The sequence below is a fragment of the Lytechinus variegatus genome, chromosome 1 (assembly GCF_018143015.1).
Source record: "Lytechinus variegatus isolate NC3 chromosome 1, Lvar_3.0, whole genome shotgun sequence".
Lineage (NCBI taxonomy): Eukaryota > Metazoa > Echinodermata > Echinoidea > Temnopleuroida > Toxopneustidae > Lytechinus > Lytechinus variegatus.
The window spans coordinates 43111514-43132654 of NC_054740.1; the positions used below are offsets into that span (position 1 = coordinate 43111514).

General features: G+C 36.0%; 1 protein-coding gene across 1 annotated transcript in view; it reads right to left on the reverse strand.

Moving 5' to 3' along the window:
* The window catches only part of LOC121414722 (ubiquitin carboxyl-terminal hydrolase 38-like), a 37061-nt gene that overhangs the window by 11334 nt on the left and 4586 nt on the right, over positions 1-21141 (reverse strand). Inside the window, exons 2-3 of the mRNA XM_041607790.1 lie at positions 1641-1833; positions 88-831 (exon numbers count right to left, since the gene is read on the reverse strand). Of these exons, the coding sequence (XP_041463724.1) occupies positions 88-831; positions 1641-1826 (930 nt within the window). The 5' untranslated portion in view covers positions 1827-1833. The remainder of the gene's footprint in view (positions 1-87; positions 832-1640; positions 1834-21141) is intronic.

The window sequence follows — 21141 nt, forward strand, 5'->3', positions numbered from 1 at the left end:
GTTATTTTGTTGCATTGAAGTATGAGAGAATTTTTTATCTTAAATTTCTTGAAATCCTTGAAGAAAATCCCGAGCCTCCCTACTCACCGTTTCGACAGTCAGCATTGTGACTTTGATGAGGATGGTAAACTTGTTAACAGAGGCTAGATTGGTCAGGAATGTGATTATCCATTGATCAATGTTGACAACGCTCGGCCAGGAGAGCCAGTCTATCATCCTCTGCAGGGCTACAGTCATTCTTTCGTCCGTTATGGAGATATCAGAGACCGCGCTCTTCGTGACTGCCTCAACCACCTTCATGTGGATGTGCTGAACCAGAGCACCCAAGGCCAATGACGGGTTCTGCGACTCCTCGGCAGAGAAGGTGGAGATGGTGTTGAAGACGTGCTGGAGGGACGGGATGATAGTGGTTGGCTTGGTGGACCAGATTAGCCGCAGGAGATGTCCGACGCTCCCAACAGCGGCCATGCAGGTCTTAAGCTCCACATCACCGATGGGAATCTCCAGGATGCTGGTGTTGGTTATCAGGGTCTGGCAAAGGGTGATAGCAAAATCGTTCTCCGGAATGCAGTCTTGGTTGGCTCGCAGGAGCCGACAGATCTCACCCTGGATGGCCATGTCAGGGAACCTCCGGCAGAGACTGACTACGCCTGTCCTAATGATCTTGGTGGCCGTTTCGTGCTTGAGTTGGATGGTCTTCAAACAGTCACTTATGAACTGGATCAACATGAGGGGGCTGTTTATTGATTCACCAAATGATGATATAAGGAACTGATGACAGAAGAAATCTTCATATGTTGCTGGGTTGTATTTTGCCCAGGCCTGAAATATCTGTTCAGGTGGAAAATTAAGAAAATAACAAAACACAATAACAAATGAAAGGTGATTTGGATGTTTTCATAAACTGATTGGATTTGATTTGCCCAGGCTTGAAATATTTGGTACCTACATGTAATAGATCTATTGTACCTGTGATAGTATCATGAATGTACAGTGTATATATGAATTTTTCCCTCTCTCTCTTACACATTTATTCACTTGCTTGTCTTCTCTTTGCCTTCTTTCTCCTACCAATTTGAATGCATCAACTATAGTGAAGCTATTACAAGCTTTGTGAAAGATGTCCATTCTCTAGCTTTACACATTTAGCTCCAGTACCTTCTTACCAGTTTATTCAATTCAACAAAGCAATTCCTGTTGGAACGTACAAAACATCTAAAAAAGAAAGATGATACCTTCATTTCCCACCCTCCACCTAGGTAAAACAAATGGGTGCCTGGTAGGAAACAATTTTTTGAATGTGTATTTTATCCCAAAAGCCATGTAATCACATTGCTTGCTGCTTATTTAAAGAAAAAAACAAACATTTGCATCAATACTGCATAAATGTTGCATAATCTTCATCCTATTGCATAGAAGAAAACTCTTTTTTTTTCCAATGTGTTATTGTCAATAGCATTATTATGTTTGCCAAAGTTTTTTCATGGCGAAAGTTTTATACAACAGGCCGCTTGTGTGTAATAATAACTAAATAACCACTGGTACATAAATGCCATTCTTAAAAGATGAAGAATATGCAGTTCAACATGGAAAATCAGAATGCGATACTAGGATCAATTTTCTCTGGCTAATTGCCGTACCTGTTGGCCCATGTCCTGTAGGAACTCCTCTTCACCGATGACCCAAGACGAGGAAAGCTGAAGGATTGTTGTCACCTCTTCCTTGTTCAAAGGCTTTGAGGCCGTGGATACCATCTTTGTGAAGAGGGCTTTCTTGACCCCCTCTGGGTGGGTAGATGCTGCGATACCGAGCAGAATCTTATCCATGGTTGGCCTAGGAATGAAAAAAAGTTCAACAATAGCAAATGAACTATTAACCATATCTTAATGACACAGAAAAGAAAGATCATTTGGGCAATTCTAAGCAAAAGTGGACATTTTCCAAAAATTTATATTGGCTCTATTCAAATTTTTCTATCAAAACTCATATGGAATTTCATCAATACAAAAGGGAAACATAATTAGCATCTATTGTTTTTTCTTACGCATCTCCTTATAGGAGAATCCAAACCATACAAGAAATTCTATACATGGGACTACATAAATCTTTTTATACTTATGAAACCTTTGAAACAAGTAGGCTTGTGTTGAAACAGAAAAATCAAAGAATAAGAACAAAGAAAGTTTGAGAAAAATCGGACAAATAATGAGAAAGTTATGAGTATTTGAATATTGCAATCACTAATGCTATTGAGATTCTCCCTATTGGCAATGCGAAAATGATGTGTGATGTCACATGTGAACAACCTTCCCTTTGATGGACTATAAAATACCCTCACAATGTCTCTTTTTGCTTTTTCTTAAGGGGATACAAACTCTTTATCCATGATGTATTCTTTAAAAGTCTGTATTACATGCCCTCCTAGAGAAAGAAGACACGATCTACTGATAGATATGCTAAAAGAGGCAATTTAAGTGAAATATAATCTAAAGTAATGGGGAGAGTTGTTCATAAGTGACATCACACATCTTTGTCACATTGCCAATTTGAGGGTCTCTATAACATTAGTGATTGCAATATTCAAATGCTCATATTTTTTCTCATTATTTGTCCTATTTTTCTCAAACTTTCGTTGACCTGTTTCTTTGATTTTTCTGTTTTCACAAAAGCTATCTTGTTCCAAAGGTTTCATTCTCCTTTAAATTCAATTTAACAGAAAATTTTTGCTTGTTTTGTAAAATTTTCTTTTGGATAATCTGAAGGCCGTCATTTTACATCATATTTACAATATAAGTTCATTTTACTTTGCCTGTGAGTGGATATTTCTGATGTCACTCCATAACCGGGTATGGGTTAACGTTTTAAGTCGTAATTAATGAAATAATACACCAATTTTTTAATGTAATGCAGCATATTAAAGCTAGAATAACATAGAATCCAATCAATAACCAAATTTATGATAGCAATAAAAAATTCATGAAGTTTGAGCAATATCTTTCTCCTCAATTATGCATGTCCATTTTGCGTCACTCCGTAACTATGTTTATGAATATTCATATATCCTTAATTCAGTGGATCAAAATAACAAATTATTATTTTGAAAAGTGGGTTTCAGCAACTACTGTCAAGTACCATTTCTTTGCAAATTTCTATTCAAATATGGGTGATATCTTTGTTTGAATGCAAAAAATTGTTTCTGAATGTCATTCCGTAACCATGGAACTGCCCATTTGACAAAGGTTTTGAAGCTGTGGATATCATCTTTGTTAAGAACGCTTTCTTGACCCCCTCTGGGTGGGTAGATGCTGTGATACCAAGTAGAATCTTATCTAATGTTGGACTAGGAACTAAAAAAATAAATAAATAAATAAAAGGTACCGTAGGCAAAAGTGTAACAAAAGGATTTTTCGCTCGAATGTTTAGAGGCCTTGGATATCATCTTCATAAAAAGGGCTTTCTTGAAACCCTCACAATGAGCAGCTGGTTCCTAGTAATATGTTATTCTAAGTAGGGGTAGGAATAAAAAAAAGTCAAGACAGAATCAGAGGTTTTTGTAAATTTTGCTAAGTTTAACTATGGCCTCTTCCTTCCTCAAAGGTTTAAAGGATGTGGATTAATCATCTTGAGAAAGTTCTAAGGATATCTTGAAATCCATTTGAATAATACATGTAAGTGGGTGCAGGGTACAGAAATCTTCTTACAAAATAACAAGACATTAATTCATCGACATCAATTGACTTACACATACGCACCCAGCCATAATGCCCTTTCCTCAAATTTAAGCCAATTTTGGCCCAGACCAGAGTTTTGCTACAATGTACAATCCCAATCTCCTCGAGCACAAAGACGCTCTAGGATTTTTTACTTTGATCTGTATGTTGTTGGGCCCAAATTCATAAGGGTGGTTATGAATGATTTGTTTAAAATCATGGTTTTTGCTTATTTCATTCTTTAAAGGACAAGTTTACCCCAACAAAAACTTGATTTGAATAAAAATAGAAAAATTCAACAAGCATAACACTGAAAGTTTCATCAAAATCGGATGTGAAATAAGAAAGTTATGACATTTCAAAATTTCGCTTCGTTTCACAAAAACAGTTATATGAACGAGCCAGCTACATCCAAATGAGAGAGTCGATGATGTCATTCACTCACTATTTCTTTTGTTTTTTATTGTTTGAAATATGAAATATTTTGATTTTCTCGTCATTGTCATGTGAAATGAAGTTTCATTCCTCCCTGCACAGGTGGAATTCCATTATTTAAACATTTTGTGCTTCAGGCAAGGAGGTCCTAATCGTCAAATTCATAAAAGTTGAAATATTGTATAATTAAAACAATAATAAACAAAAGAAATAGTGAGTGACATCATGAACTCTCTCATTTGGATGTAACTGGCTCGTTCATATAACTATTTTGTTAAAAATAAGTGAAACTTTGAAATGTCATAACTTTCTTATTTTACATCCGATTTTGATGAAATCTTCAGCATTTTGCTTGTCTGATTTTTCTCTATTGATTCAAATCAACATTTTTCTGAGGTGGACTTGACCTTTAAAGATAAATGCAAGTTGTGGTAACAATCTCTAAATGAGTTTGAACAGAATCCAATTAAATAACCACCCAAGTGATTGTATGTATGAATGAAAAATCTGTGGTTTTGTTCCAATTTTGAGAACTTTCTCGTAAATGTAGGAACATACTTCAAAATGACCAATCACAAAAGAAAAAACAGAAAAAGTCTACCGCATGAAATTTGCACAGAAATCAAGTTGATGGCATGCTAGTTCAGCAGGTCTTCTTCAACATGGGGTCTGAGCATAATACAGGAGCGAATGGCAGCTGCAACTTCCAGATTGCATATCGTATGCTGTGCGGTGCAATTCAGCAGCGATCGCATGCATTGACTTTTGAATGCACGACATGAGTATGAATGATGTCAATCGAAGCAGACCTTCATTTTTGAGGAGCGCGATCCACCGGCGCTCCTACCGCGCTCCTAAAAAAAATAAGGAGAGCCAAAAAAAAAAAAATTGAAAAAAAATTGCTAAAATTTCACATTTTACATCTTTAAATCCATGAAATGGCCTTCTTTTATCCATAATTCCTTGAAATTACTTTGATTTTGTTAAAAACTATCACAAAAATGAAGAATATTAATCTCTTTCCCGACTCTGATTTTAATTTAAACTCGGTAAATATTGCAGTCCCATGTAGTCCCATATGTAGATTTTCATGGCAACACCATGGAAGTCTACATGTTAATAGAAATCTACAATTTATCATACATGTATTGTAATGAATTGATTTGAGCTCCTCACGGAGAGCAATTCTGAGGAGCTCAATTGAGCTCCTCAAAAAAAATAAGGAGAGCGATTTATTGAGCTCCACGAAATTATAAACGTGAAGGTCTGACGAAGGCGGGGGCTGTCAAATTGTGGCCGCAAAACAGAGTGATACACATAGTTAAAAATTATTAAGAAAGAAGTTAAAAATAAACATTGCAAATAAAAACAGACAAATATATTAAAAAAACATTGATGCAAATTTCATTTTGCGAAAAGATATTTTTACAAAAAATATTGGAAAAAGCAATTAACACTTCAAATTTGGGGCAGGTCAAGTCTAACTATTAGTCAAACTCATATCAATAAAAAAAAGAGTAAAGTCCCAAAACATTGGACGGTTTCAAATATCGGACGAAAATGACTTCAACTCCCTCCCTATAACTACAGGGACCCGCAATGGCAGGGGACTTGCATGCATAAGATACATTTATAAGCACACCTGCTATTGAGTGGTGCTAATGTTAATACAAATCACTAACAGTGCCAAGGGCACCAATAGTGATGATGTTTGTGAATAATTTTTCTCTTTAAAACTTGTCTCCCTTTCTTATACCAAGTAATTTATGATATACCTCGACCAAATTAAAGGGGTATTCTGGGCCCAACAATATATGAATAAATTAAGTAAAACTAGATGAGCAAATTGCTGAAAATTCATCAAAATCCGATGAAAAATAACAAATTCTTGAATATTAAAAATTAAACACTGTATTTTGCAACTGATATTACTGAGCAGCATGTGGCCATGAATATGCAATAAATGGAACGATAACGCCATATCCTCTAGCTGTTTCCCCTTTTTTTCTGATTTTATTAAAAATTTGAAATGAACTCTTAATTGTTACAAATGTATTGTACGTATGTCGCCCGAGTAACAAAATGATGATCTTTGAAGCAATGTTCTGTGTGGACAAAATTTAAATAAACCTAATTTTGTATGATACAACAGACCCTCATTGCATATTCCTGGAGACATGAATATAAATTCATGAATATAAATGAATATAAATCAGATGTAAATAATGCATTATAGCCATCGCGGCAAGATTACCGGTTGTAACAGGGGCCCTTTGTTACACAGTGTTAGTGAAATGTTACGCTAACAGGGTTTCTGTGCAGTCGATACAGGGTGACCAGATGTCTTGTATTTCTAGGGATTGTCCCGTATTTTAGAATTTTGAACAAAATAAACATTTGAAAGTGACAAATTTTCATCAAATAACCAACAGATGATGAAGCAGAGACAACAATAAAATCAATAAAGTAAACTTTTGCAAGTTCTGCTGTGATTTTTTTGCCCGTTTTCTTGCTAACCCAATACATTGGAAACGAACTGACCTCCTTTCCGTGTGTGGCATGCTATTAACTATAGGATCGGAGCAGATTCTAAATGGTGCAAACAATCTCACATGATAAGCAGTTTTTCCAACAAAATAATAAAAAAATTGGCGGAAATTTTTTATAAATGTATTATGGATTCTCAGATTACTGATTTGGTGATGTAATCGGAGGAACAAGTTATTGAGTTTTCATAACTAAGGTTATATGAAGTTGTTTCAGCTTTCCTTTTGAGTCTTGTTGTGATCGGTGCGAACTTGAAATGGGATGGGAGTGATGCCTGTGCATGATGCCAGCCTTCTCCCCCTTATTTTTTCTTTCACACATTTATTAATCTTCCCTTCCTTCATTTTTTTTCATTAGTCTAGACTCTATTCTTTCTTTCATCATTTTATTCCGTAACACCTTTCCCCTTCAAGGCTTCATTTTCCCCATTTTTTTCTTTCTTACTTCTCAATTCATCTCTTTTCTTTCGTCTTTCCATTCTTTACTTCATTCTTTCGTTCATCCTCCCTTCCAATTCTGTATATGTATATTTGTTCACAACTCTAACGTTAATAATAGGAGTGGGCTATAAATGGGTGATTTTTGGTTTTACTGTGGGAACAGTTTTTTGTGTTCCTTTTACCTTATCTCAACATGAAATGACAATATTTTTTGTCTCGGGTCCGAGAAAAAAGTGTGCCGGGCCAAAATCCAAAATGGCCGCCAAAACCCCTCAAAATCACAGTTTTGGCCACAACTTCTTTATTTGGTGGTCTTTTTCTGTGGTTTTGGTGTCTATTCATATGTTTTAGGGGGCAGGCAATTTGTTTTTCCTATAATTAGCACTTTTAAACCATTATTTGTAGAGTTAAAAGGTAATTATACCTAAATTTTCAAATTTTTATAGCCTTTTTTCAGCCAAATGTAGGTTTTATTGTCCCGGAGTTCTTGGATATTAGATGGTACGAGGTCAACAATAGCAAGCAGCTTCATAGAGCTATATTGCTTTTATTCCTCTACTATGGGTTTTACGGATATTTGTGAAATATATCTTATTAAATAAAAATGTTATTATCCATAGGGGCAATACCGTATACAATGTACTGTTACTGTACACACTACACTGCATATTTCCATGCATTGACTACCATGACATATGACAAGGCCTGTATATAAACTATAGTGTCATAGAAATAAGCTGTTAAGTCATAGAAAGAAGCTCTTAAGGTTTAAAATTAGATTGTGAATTGTGAATTTGATTGCTTGTCAGCTGATGTACATGATGAAACCAGCAACGTAAATTGCACATAAAATATCACATATCTAATATACGTACATCACATATCTACATGTAGCTATATCTTCTTCATTTGGAGGCTTTTTTTTACCTGGTTGTGGTGTCTAACTGGCCTATGTTTATGGGGTCAGGTAACTATATAATCAGGGTAACGTTGATCAAAAGCCAATCAAAACCAAGGATTCCATGTAAGTTAGCATTAAAGGTCAAGTCCACCTCAGAAAATTTTTGATTTGAATCAATAGAGAAAAATCAGACAAGCACAATGCTGAAAATTTCATCAAAATCGGATGTTAAGAAAGTTATGACGTTTCAAAGTTTCGCTTATTTTCAACAAAATAGTTATACGAACGAGCCAGTTACATCCAAATGAGAGAGTTGATGATGTCACTCACTCACTATTGTTTTTGTTTTTTATTGTTTGAATTATACAATATTTCAATTTTTACGAATTTGACGATTAGGACCTCCTTGCCTGAAGCACAAAATGTTTAAATAATGGAATTCCACCTATGCAGGGAGGAATGAAACTTCATTTCACATGACAATGACGAGAAAATAGAAATATTTAATATTTCATATAATAAAATACAAAAGAAATAGTGAGTGATGTCATCAACTCTCTCATTTGGATATAACTGGCTCGTTCATATTTTTTGTTGAAAATATTAAAGCGAAACTTTAAAATGCTATAACTTTCTTATTTTACATCCGATTTTGATGAAATTTTCAGTGTTGGGTCAATCCATGTCAAATCAACCAATGCTTGTCACCCGACCCTCTTCGATTTTCTTTAAACTCGCACCAAATGTTGCCCCAAGTGTCTGACGGAAAAACCTAAAATATTTTGCCCAAAGGTCAAATGGTTGCTAAGATACGGCCTCCCATAGCAACCAATGCGCACACAACAAAATTATTTTAAATAAAATTGCCTATTTTTGATTGACTACTGCAGCAAAGTTTGATTGATTACAGTCTTCATTTTTAGTAAATTGGAAGAACTTTTTGGTCCAAACATGCAGAGTATACTGTAGCGCGGACCTGTCAACCGGATTTCGCACACGAGGTCACCGAAAATGGCGTTAAGCATCCGTGTCAATGATTTCAGAAGCATGTTTGGAGGCTCATAAATCCAAAACTAAATTAGCTTAGAACCAAATATTATGCACATTTATGGACTTTCAGATACTCAACAGAATTACAAAAAATTGACCCAAGAGTATGTGTCGTTTTCCTGTAGGGCGCCCTCAAAGTTGGATTTTTTTTCAAAAGATGCCAAGTTCAAGGTCACGGATCACCTCCCGTCCCATCGAGGAGGGGGACCAATTTCTGTGATTTGACAGACATTTACCCATATTTTCAAGTGTTACTTGAGAAATTTTGCTACCGGAATGATTAGGGGCTGATTTGCGCATTCCAAAATGGTCGTAAATACCCTAAAATTGATGTTAATGACACATACATGCTTTTCAACACTTTTCAAATTGTGATAACTCAAAGATGAAGAGCCCAAAGACATTGATCTCTTCTGTGATGATAGTCTGTAATTAGTATTCAAAGGATATATCTTCAAAAATAGTTTTTATTGTTGGTAATGACCTTGAAAACACACCTAAAAATCAATAAAAACAGTAAATTGGCTAATTTTCCAGAATCAAATGGCATTCAAATGGTGTTTACATTGACTTTCAAATGGGTGTCATTTCAATACAAAGGGTGAGCTTAAGCTAAAACTTGAAAGACATGTTCAACTTTTGGTCTACTTTGAGCAACATAAAATATTTGAACTCAAAACCATATCATTTGACCTTGAAATTATTCCAAACATAGCTATTTGTTGCTTCATAAGTAGCATATTCAAATCGCACGTGTACATTGTACTTTGCAACACATTTCAAAATGGATTTTCTCATAGAGAGAATACCTGATCAGGCTGATATTTGCAGTATAAGTAGTCTGTAATGGGTTCTTGGAGGATCTACAGATTAAGTACCTATTCTCTCATGACAATGACCTTGAAAATACAGCTGAAAATCATAAAAATCAATAAATCATACAATTTTCATTAATAATCAAGTGTTTTTTTCCACTTTTAATTGTGTGTTATTCCATCTTAGATTGTGAGTTCATGCTGATAATTGCAAATCATGTTCCACTTTTGGTCTACTTTAAGCTACATAAAATATTTGAACTCAAAACCATATCATTTGACCTTGAAATTATTCCAAATATAGCTATTTGTTGCTTTATATGTAGCATATTCAAATCATGTGTGTACATTGTACTTTGCAACACATTTCAAAATGGATTTTCTCATAGAGAGAATACATGATCAGGCTGATATATGCAGTATATTGTATATTGTATATTGCCAGCGCGGAAGGATATCAAACAAAAACAAACAAAAAAGTACCTCGTAGACTTACGTCGCATTATTATTGCGATAACGAACGCGATAATAGCGCAATAATCATGAAGATTGTCATAATAAGATGAATCGGCGCGCCGATGTTTTACTAAAACCTCGTGTAAATATTTTGAAATTTACCACCCTCTTGGAGATCGAAATCCAGGAAATCCAAGGGTGTCGATTTGGGTTGATTAACGGTGCGCTAGTTGACAAGTCAACAAACTGAAGAAGTCTCGGAGGAGGTGACTTGGTTTGACCAGACCTCGGAGATGCCAGAACACTCGTCGTCTCGTGCCATCATGAGAATGCTCGATCCGTTCTGATTTGGAGTTCAGTTGTTTTCCCCATGATTCATTAATATACTCGTTTTAACTAGTGTCACTTTTTAAGAATTCTCATTTGTCTTATCGTGTTTCACTTTCTTTAAATGCGTGTAGTTTGTTTTCAACCTAAAAGACATTTTGTCCAAGAGCAAAAATAAATAAAAATAACATGATAAAAAAGGTTTTCAACCCAAAATTATGACATTTCGTCTAAGAAAAATTTTGACAAGCTGAAGCAGAAATAAATAAAAAAAATGAAATGTTCACTTTCAAAAGAGGCATTTTTGTTTTCACGGCATTCTTACATTACAAATTTTAATTGTGCTTCTCGAAAGTGGGGGGGGGGGCAAGGGTTGTCTGTGCCCCCTCCCCGGGATCCGCCAGTGCTAGTGGATACAAGATAATACGCGGGTGTTGTACCTCTGTGTTGTGATGTTATGTGATGTTGTAAGAGAGATTGGCAAAGCGAGGGGGAGACACGCATAAAAAGATAATAAATACACAGAAAGTAATACGACTTGAGAAACCACAAGAGAATGACACAATTAAATAGCGAGATGCATAAAGATAGTCCTTTAATTTGTCCCCAGATCAGGATGAAAAAAAAATCAGCTCCCGCTTTGCGCTCGTATAACTTATTGGAAAAGATTTCAATGTATCAGATCAGATCTATCATTTTCAGCTCGAGCTGAACTATGTCATCTTCATGAGTCACACTGTAAGCAGACCAGTATATATAACTTCAGCTAACGCTTTGCGCTATATTTTTTTTTGCTGAGATACAAACCGTGATACACAATCATCTTCGGCACAAACATTGCTCATTACAATGTTTAATTTCCAGGGCAAACGACATGTTATTTCCCCCAATATTTTAGCTCACTCTTATTTGTGTGATATAATTTGTTAGTTAATTTCTTTGAGCTCTCTGACAGTTACTAAGCTTTATTCTTACACACAAAAAAGGTAAGGTTAGGGGAAGATGGGGCAAAGGACCCCAGGCTTTCGGGCAAAGGAATTTTGAAATTTGCATAAGTTAATAATTTTGAAGCAGACGTTCGACATGGCGGCATAGTATCAACCATGAACTTGTAACATGTAAGAATAAAGCAATTAAAGTAACTATCACGGCTACATCTTGAACTGTTCAAAGGAACCACAAAAAAATCAGCTTTTACCTGCAGTTCAGGGAAATGGATGAAAATACCCCCCCCCCCCTTATTGGCGGAAGCTGCATCCGCGGCCCCTGTTTCTGTCAAGTCTTCAAGATCCATTTGATGGTGTACATGTAGTACTATCGTAGCCGGGATTTATTTGGGGGGGGGCGATGATTGCACGCGAAGTGTATAACACTTGCAGTCTTGCAGAGCGCGCAAATTTTAAATAATTTTTCTTCCCGCTCGAAGCGTGGATGTTAAATTGCATTATAAAAAAAAATAACAAATGCCTACTTTGGTATAATCAGATTTGATAGAAAAAAGATTCAGCAGCATTAAAAACAGAGTAGAAGACAAGTATGCTATGCAGTAAGGGAGAAGTAATCCTACCCGCGGATGACATAGATGCTCTGAAATTTCGAAGAGCAAAATTTCCAGGTCATATCATGGTAACACCAACAGGATTTGTTTATAATTGTGCTCTGGCATTATTAGCTCATTGCGTGATATTTAAACACAAAAGGAGGGGGAACATCACGGTGACTTCTCTTTTCATATCCTTTTCGCCGTTGTCAGAATAATGTTTTCTATTTCTATAGAGAGTAACAAAAGGTAAATCAAGTATCTTAACTCCTTAGCATCTCAAAACAATTTTGAAACATGTCCTGATCATTCGTTAATTAAATCTGAGATGTTTGTGACTTCTATTTCATTTCCTTTTGCCGTTGTCGGAATGTTTCTTTTATATTTCTTAGAGAGTTCATAACAAAAAGTATATAAAATATATGTTAACTCCTTAGCATCTCAAAGCAATTTTGAAACATATCCTGGTCATTCCTTCATTAATTTGAGATGTTCGTGATTAAAATCGTGAATTCTCTTTTATTTTGTTTCCTATTTGCCGTTCTCGGAATAGTGCTTCATTTATCTTTCTTTGAGAGTTCATATCGAAAGGTATTATTTTAACTCTTTAGCATCTCAAAACAATTTTGAAACATGTCCTGATCATTCGTTCATTAATCTGAGATGTTTATGACTTCTATTTTATATCCTTTTGCCGTTGTCGGAATAATGTTTCATATATATATTTCTTAGTGGGTGTTGCAAGAAAATATTTGCGATTCAATTGCAAATATTCTGTTACAATTTCACAACTGATTTTTACAACGTTAGCTGAGCAAACCAGATTAATACCTTGGTCACATTTACTCTACGACGGCGAGTTGAAAACAGCCGTTTTAACATTTTTTTTTTGGTACTAGCTATACATACATGACAAAGGTGGCTTGAATAAAAATGAATAAAACGGCTGTTTTCGACTCGCCGTACGGCCGCCGTAGATCAAATGTGACCGTGGTATTAACTTCGTGTTTCAAGGCACAGATTAACAATCAATTACTAATTTGCAATTAATTACAAGACATAATAGTGATTGATTTAGGGACCAAGAATAGACTTGCAATTGATCGCAAGTTTCTTGCAACACACCAATAAAAAGCTCATAAAGAAAGGTATATAAAATATATTTTAACTCCTTGCACCTCAAATCAAATTTGAAACATGTCCTGATCATTCGTTCCTTAATCTAAGATGTTTGTGACTTCTCTTTTATTTTACTTTCTTTTCGCCGAGAGGTGTTGAGGAGTTAAAATATATTTTATACACCTTTCGTTATAAACTCTATAGGAAATATAGAAGCATTCATATTCCGTCAACTGCGAAAAGGATATACAATAAAAGAGAAGTCACAAACATCTCAGATTAATGAACGAATGATCAGGACATGTTTCAAAATTGTTTTGAGGTGCTAATTAAGGAGTTGAAGTAAATTTTATATACCTTGATCCTTAAAAACTAAGAAATATAGTCACTGCATACTTGTAACTCATATTTGAGTGATTTCGGGTGATTTCATGCAAGGGTCTAGAGTGGGCCATAATCGGGCCATAATATGCCTGCACGTCTATCATGTACTGTGTTATAGAAGTGTTGGTGTATTGTTGAAGTTTAATAATGACCCTATATAGCTAGCTACTTCGACCCGTTGAACCTGACTGGGATCAATATTCGTCAATTACGCCGTCTAGCACGTTTTGAGAACAATGGACGAAGGTGTGAAAATCACAAAGCATCCAACAATAGGAAGAATCCTTTTCAAGAAGTTATGCTAAGATCTCTTGTGTAGCGGTTTGAATGTGAATTAACCCTGGACGCCTGAATGGTCTAAAGAAATTACGCCTATTTTATCTTCAAGACAAAAAAGATAAATCAATGAAATAAATAATGTGTGTGTTTTACTTTTTACAAACGTGTATCAATTAATCGAACATCTTATTTGCTGTATTGATGAAGAGTACCAGGTCGATAACATGATTTATTGATGACACCATGTGAGTTCTCAAATAATGGTACAAGATTTTAGAAAAAAAGTTTTGGGTGTCGTCTCGTTTATATCAAATCTCAGCAAATATTGAAAAGTTTCTGAAATGTCATTACTTTGAAAGTATGCACTTCATTAAACGTGCACATCAGGATGGTCTCCCATCCTGATGGGAATACATTTTGCCTTGTCATGGGGAAACTCCCCATGTAAGGAGACAAAGGAGCTGCACTCCTTCCCTATCATTTCAGCGGAAAGGAAGTGATTACTCAGAGAATTCGGAGATGGAGGGGAGAAAGAGTAAGGTAAGGATCTGTCTATTCAAAAAACAAATGGAAGAAACATAAATAGAACGGGGGGGGGGGGGGGGGCGGCGGAAGGAGAGGTTTGCCAAATAACAAATTATGAAAACATTCAGGTCACTGTATCAAAAGCAAGTTCAAGTTCAACTATTCAAAATTAAAAAAAATATATATCACATTATAGTAAAAATATAGGCCTACATGCGATGCAAGTGACTACAGTAATAGTATGATTTTTTTGTAAATGAAAAATATGCATGTCCTCTTCCTCCTCTCCTTTTTTTCTCACGTCATTATCCTGATCACTTCAATCTATCATAATTATGATTTATCATTAATCTTTAATTTATTTTGAACACTATCATGTTAAGGATTGGTATGTGATAATTTATTAATAAAACATAACTTGAAAAAACTATATAGCATAGACAAATTGGTTAAAGCTCCCCCCCGTGGTGCAAATCTAGCTGGTCCAACAGTTGGGTAATAACAACGTATATTGGTATATTCCATATTTATTATTATTCTAAGGTTGCGTATATAGAACATGGTTTAATCCTGACAAAATGGCTTTTATTATATTTCATTTTACTTTATTTTCACCATTCGTTGTGCCCAATTTCGGCTCCAACTACTCTCTTCCTTTCTATTCGTTTCAACGTTTCCTCTGCCTCTACATCGGGGGGGGGGGGGGTACTTAGATTTGGACAGGGGTGTGCGGCTGAAGGTTCAAAACCAATAACCATTATGGGTCATTTTGGCTAAAAGGCACCCATTATTAGGGATTTATTAAAATTTGACCCCCCCCCCAAAAAAAAAAATGGAGAATATGGACCCACGTTTAATTCCAGTATCTAAAAATTAGGGCCATGTTTAGGGATTTTTCAGCATAAAATGTAAAATCAAACCCCATGTTTAGGGATTTCTAAAAAAAAAGCGACCCATTCCAGCGGCACATATGCCTTATTTCGTGAGTACCCCCCCCCCCCCGGTGGTCTGAATGTATTCAAAATTTTCTGAACGCTAAAATATGACTTTATTGCTCATAATTAATTACCTCGTAATTTTTTCTATTTATGCCTCGACTGCACTGATTTTTGCTTTTTGCAATTTGCAGATACCATATTAAGACTCGTGAAACGAAAATTAAACGGCACGCACAAAATTTACAATTTGAAGCCAACACCGAGCTCTATCTAATGAAATTAGATCTAACTGTTGTCTTGTCGACGGAGAAAGGTCATTTGTTCGCGATTTGGTATATTTCTCCTTATCCCGGGCTGGCTTCAAATTGTAAATTTTGTGCGTGCCGTGGAATTGTTTTATCACAACTTCCAAGTCCGGACGGCTGCACACGCGTTGATCCTGTTGACTGTATCCACCGTCTTTTGACTGTTGGCTCCATGGGCATGGTACAACTACAAAGTACAAGAACAAGTCCTGCATTTGCCTGGTCTTTGGCAGAGCCTCTCTTTTTCGAGGCTCAGGTTGTGGAGTAGGGATTTTCGTTTATTTGGTTCTCTGGTTATTTTATTGTTATTCTTTTACTGGCATTTGATCTATTCATTACTTTCTAATACTGCCTGGCCAGGGTTAATTTTGGGGAAATTGCAGAATTTTCTGTTTATGGGGGGGGGGGGTCGAGTACAAAATTGAAAATCAAATTCTTCGCAAATGTGGATGCATACGTTATACCGGATGTGGTTTATGAAAATATATAGCCTTTAGGTCAATCGATATCTATTAGCATGATTAGGTAAATAAGAGTAGGTCTTATCTTTATCATCATGTCGGCATCATGTTAAAGGTGTGCTAGCTCGGAAGGACAAGTGGAAAAAGTATATAGATCAACCAGTTGCCTAATTGTGAATGTGAAAACAGATCCTCTTTTTAACCTTCTTTCAATCCTAAAATTCAATTTTTCTTTAAAATTTTGACAAATGTAGCTTACCAAAAACCTAATACAAGTTTTAAAATCATATTTCTTGGGGGAAATCCATGCAGTGCGTTTCCTTCCCCTTAAAAATTCCAAACTTAGGCAATTAACTCTTAAGAAGTCACCATGTAATCAAATTTTTGCCCACGTAATGGCAACCATAAATAAATAGATAAATAGACCAAAGGAGAAAAATTTGTCCATTGACATCGTTTGCTATTATTATGTTACCTGGTTATTGTTCATTCGTTCACTGTTTGAGGTTCATGGGTGGAATCTCGAACCAATTGAAGAGTTGCAGCTCTGTAATTACTGATAGCTTGAAGTAGAAGTTCGCCTTGGTGAGAAACACGTGGTGAATCTGTTCAGTATAGGACCTACCTTTAATTTTTAAATGGAATCTCAACAAAAAACAACTGCATACATGCCCCCTCCCCACTGCCATGTCATCACCATCGCAATAATCATCATTGACATATAATCATCAAACTTTCAGGATTATTATGATCATAATCATTCTCGGCACCTTCATTATCATCACTGTCAACATCATAAAACATTAATTAATCATCACCGAGGGGCCGAAGCAGGGGATATATCCTATTTTCATAGGGTGCATCAATAATTGTCCACCGCAAAATATCCTCTGATCCGCCGCCCATGATCACTGTTTGCTATTCTCGGGATTATTTCACATTGGCGGCGGGAGCAAAAACATTTAGGGGAGGTCCTAAATTTTTTGACACACAAAAAAGGTCATCAACCTAAATTTTAGGGGGAACAAAAACATTAAACATCTCAAGGGAGGGGGGGTCCACGTGAATTTAGAGTGGACGCAGGAAACAAAATTGACAAGCAAAAAAAAGTTATCAACAATAAAATTTAGGGGGGCATGCCCCCGTCCTCTGCTTCCGCCGCCTATGTTATTTCATAATTCTAATGATCAATTATTAAGATCATTGTTACCATCCCATCATCATTATCTCAACATAATTATCATCATCACCATTCTTGTCATTGCCACATCATTAGGATCACAATCACCGTCATTACCTTTCTTATCGATAATGATCATCACGATCATAAAAACCAGCACTGTCATCACATGTTACTCAGAAAACTGATTTAAAGACTTCCCAATTCGACGAATTATTCTCTTAATTGTTTCAAATGTAAAGCTCAAGTTATACCTCTTTAATAGAGAGGTACAATCAGTTGCATCGTACTGATAACTGCAAATAATAATAATTGTAATTATAGGGCTCGGGTCTCATTCGAAAAAAACTAAGCCTGAGTCGAATCGATTTTAAAATCGGTGTTCGATCGATGTCATCGAACACCGGTGCAGATTTTGCAAAATCGGTGCATCGAAAAAAAAAAAAAAAAAACGTCGGCCGGCCGATTCGTTTGGTTTACACAATCAATCATCAAAATATCAGCAATGTCCAACTTTACTACCACTTACTTGATTTCTATTGCCCCCAAAATGAAACCGATTGAGTAATTATGATGCTATTCACCATTAATTTGAAGTTTATTTCGATCATAGTTCGAGTCTTACTCGTCTGCTCGTGCCGAGATAATTTATGCACGATGAATTCATGAATGGAAGTCATGGCCATCGATCGTGCATATACGCATGCGCAGTACTGTTCTTTAATCAAACCAGAAAATGGCCGGAAATTGACGCGATCAACGTAAAATAAATCTTGCTTTCATGAACAATATTAATATCATGACCATAGAACATTATTTAATCGTAATATTTAACAATAATTTGCATATGATAATCATTAATATGAATTTAGAGCTTGATGTGAAACGTTTGTATTTCGTTTCAATTTTCAATGGCGGGCATCTCATGCACTGATCTCTCCCCTAACTGGATATGCGGTGAGGGTCCTTTGTTTGAAGCCCGCGAGTTCTATTGTCCGCCATACCAGTTCCCCCAAAAGGAACGCGATCGCCCCATTAGCATGTGCATTGTGAGCGATATGCTAGCTGTCTGCACACTGAAACACTCATTGCTTTTTATACAAAACTTCATATATTTAAGGTGCCAGAATTCGCAATTTTCTTGAAACCATGGTACTTTCCCAGTATACAATTCGGAAACATAATTTTGAAGGGGTTGGTGTTTTTCTCACCTACGGAAGAATGGATGAAATCCTTGACTTGTCTAGGGGTATTTTGGAGGTTTTCCAAATAACCATCTTAGGATCGATATGGCGAGGACTTTCTAGGTTATGAAGGCTTATAACACTGGGCTTGAACCCCCCCCCCCTTTAATTTAAGTCTACCCCACCCCCCCAAAAAAAAATCAAACAAGTGTAACACCGAAAAATTCATCGCTTAAGTGAAACTTTAAAAATATAACTTTCATATTTTATTTCTGATTTTGATTAAATTTTGAGCATTATTGTGTGTTTTTCTCTCTATTCAAATAATCATTTCATGAGGTGGACTGGCCCTTTAAAGAACAAGTCCACCCAACGAAATCTTGATTTGAATAAAAAGAAAAAAATTCAACAAGCATAACCCTGAAAATTTCATCAAAATCGGATGTAATATGAAAGTAATGGCATTTTAAAGTTTCGCTTCATTTCACAAAACAGTTATATGCACATCTCGGTTGGTATTCCATTATTTTAACATTTTGTGCTTCCGGCAAGGAGGTCCAAAACGTACGTCAAATTCGTAAAAATTGAAATATTGTATAATTCAAACTATAAAACACAAAAGAAATAGTGAGTAAAATCATTGACTCTCTCATTTGGCTCGTTCATATCACTATTTTTTTTTTAAATAAGCGAAACTTCGAAATGTCATAACTGTTTATTTTACATCCGATTTTAATGAAATTTTCAGCATTGTGCTTGTCTGATTTTTCTCTATTGATTCAAATCAACATTTTTTCTGAGGTGGACTTGACCTTCTCTCTCTCTCTTTCCTTCTGTCACATCGATCGACCCTCTTCAATTATCCTCTACCCAGTTTGTTCATATACACTGTAGGCAGCGGAAGCGGGGGGGGGGGGGGTCCTGGTCCCCTAAATTTTAGGTGGGGGACAGACCCCCAAAAATTTATGTTGACAACTTTTTTTTTGTTCTTTTTGCTTGTCAATTTTTTTCCTGCATCCCCCCTAAATTCAGGTGGACCCCCCTAAAATCGTTGTGGTCCGCCCTGAAATTCTGGTTGATAACCCTTTTTTGATACTTGTCAGATTATTTCTTTTGTTTTGCATCCCGAGTTCCTAAATTTTGGGTTGATAACCTTTTTTTTGCTTGTCAGATTATTTTCATTGCGTCACCCCCTAAATTTCTGGTTGATAATTCCCCCCTTTTTTTTTGCTCCACCGAGACATTTTTTCTTTGAAGACATTCGGCATCTCAAAATAAGTTCTGTGAAATTTCTGAAGTCTGTAAATCCGTCTCTGTAGCTTAATGTCTTTTTTACGTACTTAAAAAAAAGAGTTCTTGGAAAAAATAATTTGATCTATTGTTGACAGAGAAATATCACAAATTCACATGCCACAAGTTACATAAGCCCCCTAAAGTCCTAGTCCTATACCGTACATGTACCTATAGCTTGTAAATTTTATTGTCCTTTCACAAATAAAAGATAAATAATTTTCAGAATACCTTGTAGATCCAGTCCTTGTCCCAAAAATCAGTCTATTTCGGTCAGGATCTATGCTTTGCAAAAAATATTTTTGTTTAACTCCTCCGAAACGGCAGATTTTCAGTCTTAACTTAAGTTTCACAATACATGCTATACACGGTCAGTATTTTCGTGTCTCAGTCGTGATATTCTTCTGTCCAAACATGATTGATAAACTCATAAAACTTGGTGACATTTGTGAATATTAATAAACTGAATATTTGAATCATGGTTTGAATTCATCACGCTTCCAGAGAAATCACAACAATCGATAACCCCCCCCCCCCCCCGGAGTTTTAAAGTTTTGGAAACTTGCTCTGGTAATTTAGAATTACCACACATGTATTTGAGCACATGGGACTACATAAAGTCTACAACTATGCAGTTCACCAGCTTGTCTTATCTGTGAAAAGTAATCCCATTTTCTCTGTTTCCACGGTCGTCACAATAAGTGCAATTATACGTGGCACAGGACGACATCTTAAACTTTGTATCAGGTATAAATTCACATTGAAAAGTGCTGTTATAAGAGTTGATTTGGTAAGTATAATTAAGAATTGACACTATTGCCGTGTACCAGACTCTACTCCGATTTTGGCTTTTTGGGGGGAACTCGGCTTGCGGAGGTACCAACTTCCGGTGCTTCAACACGGAATAGGCCAATCAGCGTTATTGTTCCCATCCAGGTAGGGGAGAGATCAGTGATCTCATGACGATCGACTTGACTTCTTGAGTCGAGCTAGTGCACTTGTCTAAAAAAAATAATCATCACGTCAGGATTGATTCTCGAACATTGTCTACATGCAAAAACTCTGTTCAAGTTCGTAATATCACCATATAATAACATTTTACATGACAAAACAGAGAAAATTGCGTTTGATTTTTTTCCCCATCAATTTGAAGCTAGTTTGTGCCCAACTTTGGGCTCTGATTTCATGAATGGGAAAATATGTCATACGTCATCGAACACGCATGCGCATTGTGCTTATTTTCTCGGAGCTTGGA